This window comes from Paralichthys olivaceus, chromosome 17, assembly GCF_024713975.1.
Source record: "Paralichthys olivaceus isolate ysfri-2021 chromosome 17, ASM2471397v2, whole genome shotgun sequence".
Taxonomy (NCBI): Eukaryota; Metazoa; Chordata; class Actinopteri; order Pleuronectiformes; family Paralichthyidae; genus Paralichthys; species Paralichthys olivaceus.
This window is the reverse complement of record NC_091109.1, coordinates 12,606,397-12,623,556: the sequence shown is the minus strand read 5'-3', so window position 1 is coordinate 12,623,556 and position 17,160 is coordinate 12,606,397. Positions and strand designations below refer to the sequence as shown.

The 17,160-nt window shown below is 40.3% G+C and overlaps 1 protein-coding gene across 1 annotated transcript in view; it reads right to left on the bottom strand.

Annotated features, from left to right (window-relative positions):
• kcnh2b (potassium voltage-gated channel, subfamily H (eag-related), member 2b) overlaps positions 1-17,160 on the bottom strand; it is a 202,258-nt gene that overhangs the window by 163,194 nt on the left and 21,904 nt on the right. Inside the window, exon 3 of the mRNA XM_069512757.1 lies at positions 11,926-12,156. Within this exon, the coding sequence (XP_069368858.1) occupies positions 11,926-12,156 (231 nt within the window). The remainder of the gene's footprint in view (positions 1-11,925; positions 12,157-17,160) is intronic.

Genomic DNA, 17,160 nt, shown 5'->3' with positions numbered 1-17,160 from the left:
TTTACATAGCCAAATGGTATTTTTTGGTTTAAGGTGACATATTACTCTATTTACCTTTCTTACTCTGCCTCAATGCCATTTCATCTCTGTGCACAGCAGCGTGAAGAAACAATACCAATGGAGAATGCTGGGCCATTTGAGCGCACCCTGGAGGAGAATGAAACACATCTGATAGATATTGGCACTCAGCAGTGGGGGTGGATTGACAGGCCCTGATGGACTGATGCCACGCAGGCAAATGAAGTAATGAAGCTATAAAATGGACTCACTCTACCTATTCACCCTATTACTGTCTCAAGCATGGCACTGTGTGTCTATCACTCTTGATGAGTGCTGTGTTAGGTCCACCAGACACCATGGCGGGACCCATAAGTCCCCTCAGATTTAATGGAACAGTTGCTACAGCAAAGCCTGGAGCTATTTAACAGAGACAGGCTATAGTCTGCACTCCCCTGCCAATAAGTCATCATACAGAATGATGCAGTTATATAAGGACAGGAAAAACTAATTTTCACTGGTAATAGATTCACTGACCCGTCCCTAAAGCAGTGCCATGGTACCAGTCTGTATAAACTTAACCAGGAGAGGCAGTCAAAACTGACACCATTACTGAAATGATCAGTTATTTCAGTGACTACCTTACACTGGAATCATATCTATAATCACTGCATGAACGGTAAGAAAACATACACTATAGTTCAAGCTGATTTCACCAATTTGATAACTTGCGTGGATTCAGTGGTTGCATAACAAGCTTCCACTGTTCCACCGACACTACAAGTTCAAGCAAGCAAGATGGACGAGTGCTGCATTGACTAACAAGACCATAAGGGAAAGAGGCAGATTCACTGCATCTAATAACACAGTATAACAACATCCATCTATCACCTGTCTGCTACGGTGTCAGACTGGGTGTCTCACATCAGACTACTATGAAAATATTTCTTGTGTCTTTACGTCTTCTCTAAAGCCTCTGTGGCATACCCCAACTGTCTGTCTGTCTTTCTGTCTGTCCACCCTGCAATACTCTGGAGACCTGTCCAAGGTACACCCCACCTCTCACCCAATGTGAGTTGGGATTGGCTATAGCCCCCCTGCAACCCTCATAAGGATGAGCACTATCTGATGGATGGATGGATGGACTGTTGTTTTTTTAAGTTGATATATAGAACCCATAATCCCCATCACGCCACTTTTGAAACAATGTCGTGCACTGGCACACTTTAAACAGGCTTGAAATGTAGTTGCTTGTTATTTATTAAGAAAATGGATGGATGAGTACATTTTAAAAAAGCTAAATAATTCATGTGAATTCATGTTTTTTCCTATAATCTTCTTACGTCAATAGTGAAGTAATACCTTCATTAGCTACTGTAAATGTTTCTTACAAATTTAATGGTGGTGACTTAACCCCTAGGGAAAAGGAACAGCCTTCAGCAGCACAATCCACTGGTCATGACAATCCTATATTTAGGTGTATAACATCTTCAGTCCACCTAATGAAAGATTTCATAATGATCATTACTGCCCACAGCAGCCAAGAGTCAAGATTTCAATTACCTTAGAGGTGCTTCTGTGAGGAAACTAAATTCAGTTATAGCTTTATTTCTCACATGGATCAATTTATCTGCCTAAAAGATAAACACTTAAAATATCCTACAAGATCCTGCATGGCTCTTCAGAAAAAGCTTGATCTTAGAACATTGCTTTGAAATAAATGTGTCAGCCCAGGATATTAAACTGATGTTGGCTCTAATGGCAAACCAGGAATCATTTTTGTTATAGCTGCATTGTCAGGAGAAACCAGGAATTCCAATTACAAGTACAGGGATTTATTTAAGTCAATAAAAACCAGACAGAACTTTTTGAATCTGGTGCATGAGTGGACAGGATACCCCTATTCACAGACACACTCACACACACACACACAATGAGAAAAATGTACATACTTATTTACATATGCAAATGAGATTAGGCTGGAGTGGCAAGAAACAGATAAGTGCAAGAAGGGCTGCTTTGAACAGAGAAAGTGTATTGTAATTGCAATAACATGAGATGTCACGTGGGAATCTGAGTGTGTGCAGAGGACGTTTCCTCTTCTAAGAAACCACAAATCCAGAGGGGATGACGGCAACATGTATAATATTTAAGAAGAATGTTTGAAACCTCATAAGCTCAACTATATTGATTTTGGTTCATAAGTGCTGCATGACACCTCCGCACCTAAAGTACAGGAAAGAGCTGTCACACTCTGATGAGAGCTTGCAATGGGAGAGGGGTGGGGTGATTTTTATCATCTGCATTTTACACCACCTAGCTTTTTGAATTAAGGCAAGAAACAGCCGCCTGCACCAGACTAGATGAGTCATGTTGAGGGTGCAATAAAAACCAGAACACATTAAGAACGGTGAAAAGGAAACAGTTATTAGAAAAAAATTCAATTTGAAATGATATGTATAAAATGTTATAGCCTCGGTTGCTGGCCATCTTCAAGATTAAACAGCGTGCATTAGTCTGGGGGTTTGCAGTCATCAAGTAATGACGAGGGCTCCAGTATCAGCTCTCCCTTCTTAGCAAATCTATATGGCACCAAGAATAATGCTTTCTAATAATAGGCGGCACACACACACTCAGAAGTATTGACAGACACGTATCCAAGATGTAAACAAAAAAATAAATAAAGACAGACCAACATACAGTGCACAGATAGACAAAATCAAACAAACTCACAGACTTAAACAGTAGATCTCATGGAAAAAGTAGCTTCAATTCTGATGCTCTGCTTCCACTTTGTCTGCAGTAAAAAGAGTTTATATATATTTATATTGAATTCAAACTTGTATATACACAGACATCTCTGAGATGAGGTTTATTGTTTAGCAATGATAGCCTCCAACCAGAGGAAGGGTATTCTTGAATGCATATGTGAGAGAGAGTGTGTGTGTCTGTGTGTGTGAGTGCCTCTGAAGATGTGTGCTTATGTATGTGATACCACCAAATCTAGTAATATGTACTGTATTATAATGTAGTTGTGCTGGATGAGACATAGAAGTACAGAATATATGTATAATATATATTATATATTTATGGAGCCGAGCACTGAACATGTGATTCAAATCGATTTCACAGCCTTAAAGTATAAAAGCAAGTAGAATGCATTGTGTTAATTACACCGGTATTATTCAAGCTTGTTTCAGCAATTAACAAGCCCGGAGTGAAACACACTCTGGTTCACCCAGCATACATTAAAGCTTCACATTTAACAACAAATCAGGTTAACTCAGCCAGATTTCTCCCACCACAGCCCAGCTTTTTAAGTCCAGCACTGTTCCAGGGGTCAGTCTGGGTATCTGTATTCACCCTGCCACTGTGCAGATTATAACTTTGACCCAGGCATTTTCCAAACACTTTCACGGTATGCGTGAACATCGTGAAGTGGATTAGGTGTCACTAACCACAATGACTTCCCAACCACCACGTTTCACAATTCGTTTTTTCAAGTCTGACTCACACTGGGACGCACAACTAAGTGAGAGATTTATAACTGCTGATTATCAGTATAATCAAATAAGCCTCTTCCCAGGGCAAAATTAAAGTCACTGCTTAAATTGAATTACATTTGGTTCCCAAGATCCTACTTAATAGGGTGAAGGGCCACTGATGTGTCTTCTTAGCATGGATATGAACTACTATTTCCCCCCAAAACACACACATACACTGTTACTTCTCATAACGTATGTGTTGTAGATGCTCATATTGATTTAAATATGGTTAAGTATGTGTTTGTATGTGAGTGCGAGCATGCAGAAAAGCCTGATACAACACACAATGGATGATTTATAATGTGGACACAGGAAGCAGCAATATCATACTTTGATATGTAGTAAATAGGGCAGTAATTATTCTGAAATCAGGCTGAAATTGTGATAAGAATATCCACAATATGGGGACACAGGGCAGCAGAGCCATGGTACCCCAGCACACGGCTACACTCTCAGTACTCATGGATTTTTATTTTCGTTCAAGTTGGAGAAAGCTTTGTAAATGTTTCACATTAAAACCAAAATACTGTGTTGGTAATTTTGCTAATACAAAAAAGGTATGAATTGTGGCTCAAAATTGAGATCAAGATCTGAACCTTAACATCTCTACTTATTAATCATCATTTAGCTAAAAACTAACACAGAACACCCACACTATGAGCTAAGTTCACAGACTTCACTGAAAGTGTAGAACTGGAGTGAGAGACTGACCACCTGCTGAAATCTGCGACGCTGCATCCGTGGACAGCTTCAGAAAACTCCTCTAACACCACCTGTTCATTATGGTCTTTGGCCTCAGTCAACGCTCCACCCTGCCATTAGTGTTGTTTATTTCTGTCCTGTTTTGTGCAAATTACTTTCTTTTCTTTTCTTTTTCCTCCTTTGTCCCCACGGACACAAGTGCGTTCTTGGGTCTCTTGAAAGGCTCTTTACAAATCCAAGCTATTATTATTATGAAGCATTCAGTCCTACTCACAGTATCAGTGCATTTTTCATGCAGGATTTAAATGCCATGGTAAAACAGAACGTGTTATTGTTGCTGTTGTTGATATATCATGTACTGGTGATACAGTTCTGAATCCAGCCTCCTCTTTGTTACCCTAACCCTCTCTCTTTCCTATCTGCTCATCCTCTATGCTGTTATAACACATTTAAAGTGCAAGTTCATGTCGTTATTTAGTTCATTTGTGCTGAAGCAAAACAAAAAGCTCTCCAGCTCTCACATAAATGGATGCCTCTCCCGTTAGTTCAAAAACACAATGTGACTTCTTGTTGTGTGGGTGTCAACTCACAGAATTTATCTAGCATTTGTGTCAGCGTATCGTGTGCTCTTTTGTTGGAGGTAGGAACATCCACGGCAGTCATTGGCATAGAGCGCTAACCTCTCCTCAGAGGCTGCAGGTCTCTAAGTGCTTTGCTTAGCTACTGCTGCTAGGCAATCAGGAGTCCGCCTAGACGCACAGGACAGCCTGCTCCCCTGGGCTCAATGCATTATCACAGCAAAATGCTGTGAGGACACTCACATAGTCAGATAGACACCTGATAATTTTCCAGACTCACAACACATTCGGTTGAGACTTTTATAATGCCTGGGGGTGCTGTTAGTTCAAAGTCACACAAGGTGAAAAGACTGGTGCTTATGTCTGCAGCTGGGCTGGTGATTTCCCCGTCTTTTCCAGAGGATTCAAGGTTTGTGTTTTAATGGTGTGATTGTTATTCCTGTGCAACAATTCACATATAACCAGTTGGCATATAATTTCATTTGCAGGCATGAAGGGGCATAACTGGCACTTTCAAACAAGTTACATTCAGCCATGGATCATCAAGAAAGAGGAGTGAAAGCCAGTATAGTCTTTACACCAATTCCAAAATCCTACTTCACTAAATTCAATTATTCTGCAGCTATTTTGCATTAGAGAATTTGTGTATGTTCATAGTTGATGTCCACTACTGATCCATGAAGCTCTGTGACATTCATACAGTGCAGCTGTTGAAGAAAGAAGGACTCAGCTTGTCATATATGACACAGAATACACAGATACTTACTACCCGAAAGAGAGGGAGCAACTGCCTCTGTGCCTCATAATTACATGCTCATATACTGTATTAACCTTTAGACTGGGGCTCTTATTTTTGTCCTCATAAATGTGCTTAGTTAAACTAGTTGAGGGGCACCAAGGTAAACAAGTTGAGTCATCACCCCTCTTTAACCAAGGGAACAGAATAAGAGATAGATGCTCTGAGCATAAAGTTAAGCAGATGGCAAATAAACATGGGAATTGAGAAGGGGTGCGTGTAGTGCACCTGGCTCCCAGGAGCAAGAAGACATTACTGCTCAATGAAGTGTATGGGACCAGGCATGATGTCCCGACCATTGCACAGTTAGCTTTAACACATCTTTAATGAGGCACTTCAGTTTAAAGGCTCCATCTGTCTGTCCTTTCCTGTGACCCCTGTCAAACGACTCAATTCTCAGAGTTTCTATTTTTGTTTGGGTGAAGGGATAATTAAAATAGCCTAATAGAACTGATAACTTCATCCTGATTGGACCGTCATGTCATGCATGCAGTTAGAAGATAATAAAATTACAATAGCCGACTAACATGTATCTAAGACGGTCCTTTCTAGACTGCTCAAGGTGAAGATTAAAAAAAACACGTGGCTGTTATGTGTCACTACAGACAAGAAACTTTATCCTAAAAACATGAAACTGTATGTATTCAAAGGATTTCTGACACGTGTCTCAACTGGTACTGTCACAGAAAGGAACTGTCAAGCTACCATCATCTTGAAATAGGGTTCAACTCCAGCAGCTTAACACTGACACCAGTGACATTCTTGAATTGATCTAGCCCATGATGGCTGTCTTCATTGCCCCTTGATGCAGACAACCTGTAAAAGAACATAGTCTGTCACTAGCTGACGAGGGGCCATGTTCTCTCTTCCCTGGTGGAGGGACGGAAAGAAACAGACAGACAAAGGTCCTGACAAGACACTGAGTGTCAACGAAACAAGAGGGAGGAAACAGCAGAGCTATGCATCTAAAGCCAAGAGGAAAATGGGAAGCAAGCAAACGAAAGAGAGAGACAAACAGTGATACAGAGGAAAGAGACAGTCGGAAAGAAAATAAGTGAGATTCAGAGACAGACAGGGATGTAAAGTTCAAAAGGAAATGAAAAATGAAAACCCATCGAAACAAACGGCTGATTTTTTTTTCTCCGATAAACTTTTTTCTTCTTTCTCTCCAACAGAACAAAGGAACCAGTTCTATTCGAATCCCTCCCTCGTCAAGTCCATGTTTCCCTTTGAAGCAAGGCCACCGTAAAACCGCATAGTTGTGTGTAAAGCCTTACAAGCAGCGCCCAACTGGGGCAGTAGCACACTGTACCAAAAATCTGTACACAGTATGTGTGCACATTCCCACTATCGCAGTTTACCTGGAGAGCATGATTGATTAAGCTGGTGGGTAATCGGAGTCAGACAATTGAGCGTGAGAGAGAGGAGGGAGATATATCATTGTGAAGGCTCATGCCTAAGCTTGGCACTAGATAAATGTGTTCAGATGAAGTCTGTGCGTGCACAGTGTGCATGTGCAATGTGTTGCGTGTGCGTGCATTCTCTATATGCATGCATGTGTGGATCATTAACACACAGTCCCACCATTCCGAGTAACTCACACACCTGCACACTCAGTGCCTAGTGTGCTTTACGAGATCAAGAGAAAGGCTTTTCTTTCTCTTTGCCTTTGCAAGTCCACGGAGGAGAGACCGGAGCGGGGAAGGAGGCAAAGGGGACAAGAGGAGGTGGCATAATGTTTCCTGCCTGTGTGCATTATGAATGAGTTTTGTCCACAGCGTTCGATCAGTGGCTTTCTGATGGCTCGCAGGTGACCCGCTGGGGTTACCTAAGACTCTGTTTGTGTCTTTGTGTGCTTGAGTGTGTGTGACTATGACTGAGACAGACGAGTCACCAGGGTCACACCCATTAACACACACAGATAACTGCTTTCCTGAGCATACATTTTCATTTATTGAATGTTTTAATTAGTAAAAGTCAATGAGGATTTTGTGGGTGACAAAATCCTTTGGGTCAACACAAAGAATGCCCAATCCTACAATGTTTTAATTTCAATTTGGTATCATTTCAGTCAATAAAGTCATGATCTGACATAAAAGCTCCAAATGATTTACTTTTACTCACAAGTTATATCCATTGTTACATGCACTAGACCAGCGGTCTGTTGCCACAGAAGATAACACACTTCAGTCTGCTTAGCACTCCTGGCCTACTTACTGCAAGGACATTACAGTGCTTCCTTACTGAGGCCTACATATTATCTGCATGTAGAGTACACAATGATGTACGTTTCTGTGGACAACCAATGTTTTTTTTTTAGATTTTAATGCATTATGAGGTTGCAAACCACCCCTACAAACTTATTTTTCTGTAGCACACACTCATCCATTGACTTCTACATTTTTCACTGGGAGCACATTGTCGACAGAAAAAAATTAATTTTCCGAATATATTTGAATTAATTGCTTGTCCCTGACAGCTCTGATCTAACACTTCTAGGGTACGCTGAACATCAAGTAGTGTTCCTCATGTCATTTTAATCAGGCAAGCAGGAAACATATATTAGAGTTGTAACAAATCTGGTGCTTCTCTTGAAGTTGTGTAAAACAAACCTCACAATGGACTACAACAAAATACAATGAAACTTTAAAAACTGAATGATGATCTGAACACAGCCAACAATACATTTGATGTTATATGGTCATGAAATAAGGGTATAAATTAGGGGTGGTCATCTCTAGGCACCTCATGATCGATTCTGATTTCAGAGGGTTCAATTCAGCTAAGACTTGTGTTTTACATCATCAACCTTTACTCTATCATGGTGGCCCTGCCTGGCCCCTCTTGGCAGCATCAAGGCGTATTACTCTACTCTAGGTCAACAAGATATTCTGCTCCTCTGCTCTTTTCTAACCACTCACACTTAGAACTGACCTTTATAAAAATCTGTTGAATTTATATTTATGTTCCGGATAAATGGGGCGCCGCTTCTTTTGCAACAAAGAGGTAAAGAAAAACTTGAGTTGTGTGATAATCTGGGGAAAGTACTTCTCTCTGGCCTGCAGCCTGTGCTTGTGTGTGTCCGTCTCTGTCACAAAAAAGTCACATGTATTTAGTTATGATGGTGTATGAATCCGGATCGTTCCCATCACTTTATAATGGCATAATACGGTGCACACTTGTTTAAATATGTGCCTCATAATCAACAAACACAAAGTAAACATCAGCACTGTTCAGGTGAGTGTAAAGTGAGCGCAGGTCAGTGGGAGAGTGGAGGGAGGACACAAACTGACGCGGCGGGACATCACTAAAAATAATTAACATTTATCTTGTTTATGTTCTGTCGTCCACTTCCGCATCATGATGCATTGAAAAATGATGACTTCCCCCACCTCTAGTAATAATACACTCTTGTGACAGACTTGGCATAGGAAACAGCACTTGCTTCATGTCATCAATTCTATTAAAAAATATCATATTACACACCTGAGCATGTGTATGCTATTTATTGTCCACAATAAATCCATGCCCAGCAAAATTGTCGACAAAATGTAGTGAAAATAAATAAATTGCAGTGTTTTTTGGACTGCGATTATTTTCACGAGTAGGTTTTCTATTCACATTTTGTTGAAATGAAGCCCAGAATCATATTCATGGTTTTTACAGTAGATTCTCACACAGGAGCTGCACAGTTTCATCACTAGAGCAACTGGTGATTCTAATCAACCACCAGGGTTTGGGCCAATGGAGCAGATGCACAAAGCTGACAGCCAACAGGATGCAATTAGCTCGACAACAAGTAAATATGTCTTTGTCATGGGAAGCTGAAGGGGAATGTGATGATACAGAGCAAAGCAAAAGAACCCGACCCCCATCTGCTCCCCCGGGGACTGTTGGGCCTGAGTATGATGTGTTGATTTGTACAGATATAAATTGATGGAAAAATCAGGCATGCTCAGTTTAGTTTCCTCTTCATTGATAAATAAAGGCACATGAATCTGAAGGCTTTGGGCAGGAAAAATGCTGGGTGGACATTTTCTATCCATGTTTGACACTTTGTGTTAATTTGCTGTGTGAGACTCATCTACCCCTCACTGCAGTTGTATTTCATGCATATGGGATCACATTAGCCATTGCATCACCAACAGGAGCTTTACAGCCATTCGCCCATACTGACGCAAGAGCCTTGCAGCCATTAAATGTTGTTGTTGACAAAGCTTTAACAATGCATCGTTAGCATGGTGGACCCTTTAACATAGCCGGTGGGTCAGAAATGACAACACATCTGTAATTATAAACGCAGGGTTCAAGCTTTTTACAAGGTGCCTTTGTATAGCAGATTGCTGGTGTGTATCTGTGTCTACATCTTCAACATAAACAGTGGAAAGTCAAATGTGCAGAGTGGAGGGCGGAATTGGCAAAGTGCTCCTCAGAAGTATCAGAGAGAAGAGTCAGCTGGCGCCATCTCTGTGTTCCTCCCGCTCCCTTTTACTTTCTTCCTCTCACCACCAGCAACACTTTCAGATTACGTGACGAATTCGCTTCCTCACAGTCCCTCCCTCTCTCTCTTTTTCTCACTTTTTTTTTTCTATCTCTCACAGATTGGGTTTTCTTAACTTTTTAGAGCTCCACTGTTTTCCTGTCTCTTAGTCATCTTGGGGTTTTTTCAACTCAGTTTGTTCCAAGCTCTTCTCTCTTCCTTCCTTTTCCTCCATCTGTCTCATTCACTCTATCCTGCTGTTCTGGTGTCTATCTACAGGTGGAAAATGTCCAGCAGATGCTTTGGCCATAGCCCAGGGAGTTTCTGATGGCAGCTCTTTATCACCATGGAAGCTGTCTACCATTGTAGAGACCAGTGTCCTATTACTTGGTCCTGATCCAGTTGGCAGGTGTACAGACATAAAAACACTCCAGCCATCTGAGAGAATTCTACAAGGGTTTCCCCTGTGTACTTTCCTCTAAAGTAAATCTTACTGTTAATGTCACTTAAGGTCAAGTCTAGGGCTGTAACAATTCTCTAACAGAAAGCGTGGTCCAGATTTTAAAAGTTTTGCGATACGCGAAGACAGAACTGCAGCGCGACTTCCTGCCCAGCCCCACACGTAGAACAGAATCGTCGGTTTAACCTTTAAAAAAGTGCGTTGTAAATTCTGCGTGTTGTTGTCGCTCAGAGCAGACACCTCGTTACTGAAGTCGGTGTGAAATCAGGTGTTGGAGTCAGGTGGACTGTTTATTTCCTGTGGCGTTTCCGTAGAGCTGTAGGCCGACGTATGCCTGAATCTGACTGAATATATAAATACATATTGTGTATACAGGAATGCTGTTGTTATTGAAGTGGCACAGACGCTTCTCTTTCTGTCTAATATTCTGAGTTGTTGGTTTATGAAGATCCGTGGTAAAACCTGGAACAGATTTTTTTGGTTGCACGCGTTTTTCGTGGTTGAACTGGATTCAACTGAACTGTGTTGGTCTTTTGGGGGAGACTGACACAGACTTTGTTAATATACGGATTGAACTCTGGACGTTGAGACTGTGGGACACACACACACAAAAAAACTGCTGTTCTGATTTAACTTTGAAATTACTTTTGAATGATTGTGCAGAATGTTCTTTGTTTAAAAAGGGAACAAAATTAAGATAATGTATTAATGCACTACATCAAACTAAACATATTAACTACTGCATTACATTAGCTTTCTTTAAATACATGCAGAAAAAGACCGAAAGTACCAGACCACATTTTCTGCACTTTCATCTTCAGAAATCTGGCACCGACATGTTGCAAGGGACAGGATAACAAAATGGATTCAACAGTAGTAGGTCCACTAACATAACAGCTCACACAACAACATGTGCTGGTGGGCGCCAAATGTTTTGCACACAACAAAAAATACATATTGAGTTCAACTTTGAAGCAAGTTCATTGTATAGTGCCAAAACCATTTACACCTAAAAATGTCACATCCCACCACACATTCACTGACAAGTAGCTCGCGTAGAATTCTCAAAATCACTGTGGCGGAAAAAACTCACATAACAGCATCTAGAATGGCACACTCCGAGAATCTTCATCTTTCAACAACAACTCTCCTTTCAACATGAAACGCACACACACACAATGACCTTGTTTTTGTTCAAATCCATCTCGTATGAATGGAAATAAACACAGGCCTTCCTTTCCAAATAAGCACATACACTGCGCTGTCTTTACGCTGGATCATCTCCATATTCATCGGCAGGTGAAAAACATGTATACCCTCTCCTACAACCACACAACAACCTCTCAAGTCAGTTTGTTTTTTCCTACCGTCTTTGCGGTAAAGGTTGATCTCCACCTTCCTCTCCTCTGACCCCAGCAGGGCCTGTGCCATCTGGGCAATAGCCAGTCGCTTGGTGTCAGGTCCGTACAGGAAGTTACACGTGCATGGCTTCTGCATGATCTCAGCCCGGGAGTAACCACACATGTGGCAGAAGCCATCGTTGCAGAAGATGATTGCACAGTTCTCCACTCTGGCATTGGCGATGACAAACTTGCGACCTGGGGGTGGAGAGAGAAAGGTTTATTTTTACTATAGTTTTCTCCAGGAAGGGAACACAACGATCAAATCAATGCTACTGTGGGTGACAGAAGAAACGATGGACATATTGCAGGTGGAGAATGAGTGAAGGGAAAACACAGTGTAATGAGTGTAAACATAACACTTACACTGACAAAACCAGCTTTAACCACATAAAACTCAGTACTTCTCTAATTCTAAACATTATAAGTGGTAAAACATTGTTATCTTTCCTGTTGCTGTATAACATGTACCATATACTTTCTATTTTGTTAATTATCTAAATTTCATACCTTCCCCCACTTTCAAATCATATTTGTCAAAAGTTTTACCACTAATTAAAATGCATCTTAGTATAGTTGCATGAACCCAGTCTCCACAATCATGTATAATAAAGCCCTACAACAGTTTCGACTTGATGTCTTTAACAATGACCGGTTGTCTTACTCAAAGTATTATAAAGAGGAATACTTCCTATTTTGAACTAAAATCACAATAACAATGCAAATCTTTAAAATTCAGCTTTACCAGGCAATATTAGGACCACCGTTAGGAGGGAGTAAGGGGCATTTCAAGGAGGGATTCATAAAACTGTGAGTTACTGTAATTTTATGAAGCTCTGATTTAGAGAGGACATTAAATGCACAGACCTCTCAGGTGAAATCAATGAGGTTAAACATGGCAGCATTCCAGTTAGTTTCACCAGGTCCAGGGCAACTTAATAGAACACAGCCATTACCAAGTAAAGTGATGGGGACCACTTGCCATGAGTCAGAATGTCTGCTGTGCACAACTGAACTCTCTCATGGGGGAAGTCACAATACATAGTTAAAATGACAATACTATGACGAGGCAGTTTGTGTTTTGAGAGTAAATGTTCATTATATTATTATTGTCATTATTATCAACACAAAAAGAGGAATATTTGAAATTTGACCTGCAGCAACACATTGTTTAATCAAGTTTTACTCACCAAACAGTCTTCTTTAATGACCAAGCACTTCTTTCACACAGGTTTGTTTCATTTAGTTTTACTCCATTATCTGTAGCGTTGTTTTATTTGTGTATGGTGCTCTATTGTTGTGTTATCTTCAAATTGTTTTCCAACTATCACCTATTGTTTGCTTCTCAGCCTGAACCTGTAAAGCACCTTGTAGCTTTGTTTGGAAAGGTGCTGTGCAAACAAAGTGTATTATTATTATTACTCGAGGTAGTATTTAAAGCACAGTCCAATTAAGCCACATTTAGCTACGAAGCATGTTTAGGGAATACATCTAACTGCTCCCTTTCAATTTAACAACCATGCAAATGCAAAATTAAAGTTAGTCAGTAAAGTTATTCTCCAACATAATGTCGAATTTAAGCTTGGACTGACCTTGTGCTCCTTCCTGCCGAGTGATGCACAACAAGAACAACAATATTAAACTCTACACTCCATTAAAAGAAGCTTGTTCTGCTGTTTGACGCACCTGTCTGCTGACTCGTCACCTTCAGAATAAGAGCGGCACTTTCAAAACAAATGATCAGATCTTCCTTAAAAGCTAAAGTCATGTTTTCTTTTATATAACGGAGCAGACGTGTATGACGTTCACAGTTAAGTCTTTGTTTGAAATAATAGTAATGAATAATGTTATTGTCAAAAGGCTGTTATGGTTGGAAATGTGCTTCTCTCCTTTTCTCCTCTCAAGACTTCATTTTAGTGCCGACTCAAAAGTATGTGTGTGTGTGTGTGTGTGTGTGTGTAGTTTTGTATATGTGTGTTTATGATTGTGGTTAAAAGTGTAAGGCCCAGATGGAACCTTGGTCCCACAGAGCTCTGATATGAGTCTCTCTCTAAACCACTTATTGTAGAAGGAGCCATTTAGCTTCATGGCCTCTGTTCAATGTCAAAGGATGATCTTAATGCACACATACACTCTCACACACACACACACACACACACACACACATACTCATACTTCATTACCCTGCACTCTGCCTCTTTACTTCCAATGAATTGTGAATAAACTGCATGGCTCCTCTCAAGGGGACTCTCATGTGTTTCTTACTGGAGCAGACAGAAGTGTGTGCTTTTGCATAAGGCCTGGGTGCACATGTGACAGTGTTTGTGCTGCATCAAGGTGATTGTGTGTCGGGCTGATACTGTAGATGGCTTCCACTAAAGAGTTTTAAGCTTCTGAGAGGCTCCTGTTACTTTTACTATACTAAGCCCCACTGTGTCAAAGACTTATAAATAGCCCTATGGATAATGAGAGGGAATGAGGAAAAGTTTGCGAGAGAAAATGGTGGTTGAGTCAAGAGAATGCAGAGGAGGATGAATAAATTGATGGGAATTGGTTGACGGGGTAAAAAGAGTTAAGGAAAGAAGAATTCCATGAAAAACTATGGTATTGAGAAAAGATGGCAATAGCATGAAATAGAAGTAATGTAATGAATGGAGGGAGATTTGGAGAAAATGTCAAGGTGAATTAGGGATTCAAGAGAAGTTATCTGTGTGGGGTGGAAGAATATGACCACATTTCTCAGCAATTAGAGTGAATCAAATAAATGGACTGAGATCTGAGCAAAAAACTTTTTCACTCTGCAGCAAATTCAATTCAGTTCAGTTTCACTTTTTTGCTTTTAACTATGTACGGTGTCCTTGAGTGACAGAAAGGCCAGTTTGAAATAAAATGTATTTATTCATTATTTACCCCTGTGAGGGCAAAGCCTTCTAACCAGATCATTAGATTTAAAAAAAATCCCAGCACATCATTTTAATAAATGAGCCTGTAAACTTAAAATCTAAATGAAGAACTAATAATAAACACACAAAAATAGAGAAAAATGTATCACTACCTCGAAGTTTCTGGGCGTTTCCACTCCATCACAGCATTGTTATCTGCCATTTACAGTAAACACCATTCTTTTGCAGTGTGGAGAGTTTATAAAATGGTGAAAAACACCAACTACTGATTATCCTCCAGAGCCATTAAAACTAAAAAGTTGAATGTCATTTCGAAGTGCAATTTTCTGTTCTGTCCTATATTTTGTCTTCCCACATATACTTACTTTACCCAAAAGACAGTGATTAATGGTGATTCTCCTCGGATATGACTTAACTTATAAACAGTTTCGACAAGCAAGAATCAGGGGAAAAGTTGTACCTGTATTCCCTATCAGTGTTTCGGAGGATCAATATTCATTTATTTGTCTCTACCATGGTTATACCGCAGAACTGATGCTGCAGCAATGCATCACAGTGTGTAAGCCTCCAAGGTACAGTCATTACAATTCCAAGCTGAACATAATGCAAGACTCAACCCTGTTTGTCGTCCAAGTCTCATGCATCCAACATGTACAGTATTTGCACCTTATTCTCCGGCAGGCCTCCAAGAGTGCTTTTCTTCTTACAGACCGGAGAACAGGCCACTTCTGTGCCAACAAACCCCAAATGCTTTACTACTCAATCAACCTTTTCTGCAGGATGAAAGCTGGATGGATCGAAAGGGTGAGAGTGTGAGCATTTTAGCTTATTCAGGATTTCCCACTCTAAGTTGCACTGCATCTGGTTTTGTCTGCTAAAGTTTTCGACAAATATAACAGTAACTGTGAGAGTTTCCAAACACATTTGAAAGCTCCTAACAAGGCCACATTTTAAAAGACATGTCCATTATAATGATGCCTCAAGACAAAGGGGACTATTTTCAGTAAGATTCTACATACGGGAGGTGTTTATCAGAGGAGTTAGAGTCACGGATAGAGGACTGAGTCATTAACATTTTTTAGGGGAATAAAATACAATATATCCAGCAGTATGATTATTGTTGCAGTTGACAAGCCAAACAGGTCCTTAATTCAACTTGGGTCTAAAAATAAAGCCTGATGCTTTCCGTCATTTCCTTGGAGACTGTAAACAAATCTTCTTCAATGATTCCAGCCATGAAAAGTAAACTCTGAAAGGTTAAATTCCTCCAGTTACTTCAAATCTTGATCACAATGAACCTTAAATGGAAGAATGGATTTGAAATGTTTGTGATCACTTGAAAATGAAATGACTGACACAATAAAGCTGGGTTTTATAAATCAAATATCTGTAATTGATTTCAGTTGAGTTGAGCCGGGATGCATTCACTTGTAGTGCCATTGTAATGGTATGAGTGCATGTGTCCTGGTGGAAGCAATTAAGAGTCCAGATTGTGTCATTTATTTCACCTAAACACTAAACAAAACATTTCCATGCCCAATTGGACGACACTATCTCATCATATATGAATAAAACAGAAACCACACATGACCAAAACATTACTCCTGAGTTGAGGTCCAAAAGAAAAGGAGGAGCTCATTGGCAATCATCCACTCTCACCTGGGTGTGTTACTCAACCATCAAAAAGTGCAGTGTAATGATGTGGCTCATTCCATAACGAGGAAACACAGTATATCTAAAAGGCACAATTCACAATTTCAGCTGTTACACCACATACGTTTATTCTATAAATATTTATCTATGACTATACAACTCATCTAGGTGCCTGATGAAAATATATTATACACAATTTCGATACAATAAGTCAGTGTGAGAGCTCTTTTGTCATTACAATGATTGTCGAGTACAATGCAATACAGCAGGCTGTGCTGTCTATGGGACCAGTGTATAGGACTGATCAGGAAGCTTGATTCACCAACAATTCACTATCAATACGCAACACAATCACTACAATCTGTCAAAACCTACCGCCCACATTAGGGTGGGGGGTCGGCTCACCATGAGTCATGGAGGGCCAGTTGTTTGCAGGCTTTCGTTTTGGATAAAGACTTAAGACTCCTCCGAGAAGAGGGAAAGGATTCATCTGTGATATCACCCGCTAATGGGCCTGGCAGGAAATTAAAAAACCTGCTGAATATTGACTCTGCATGACACATAGCTGGTCACCACTGTGCTGCAGCGAGGCTTTGACCAAAATTACTCCCTCAGTCCCTCACTGATCATTTCATATACAAGAGAC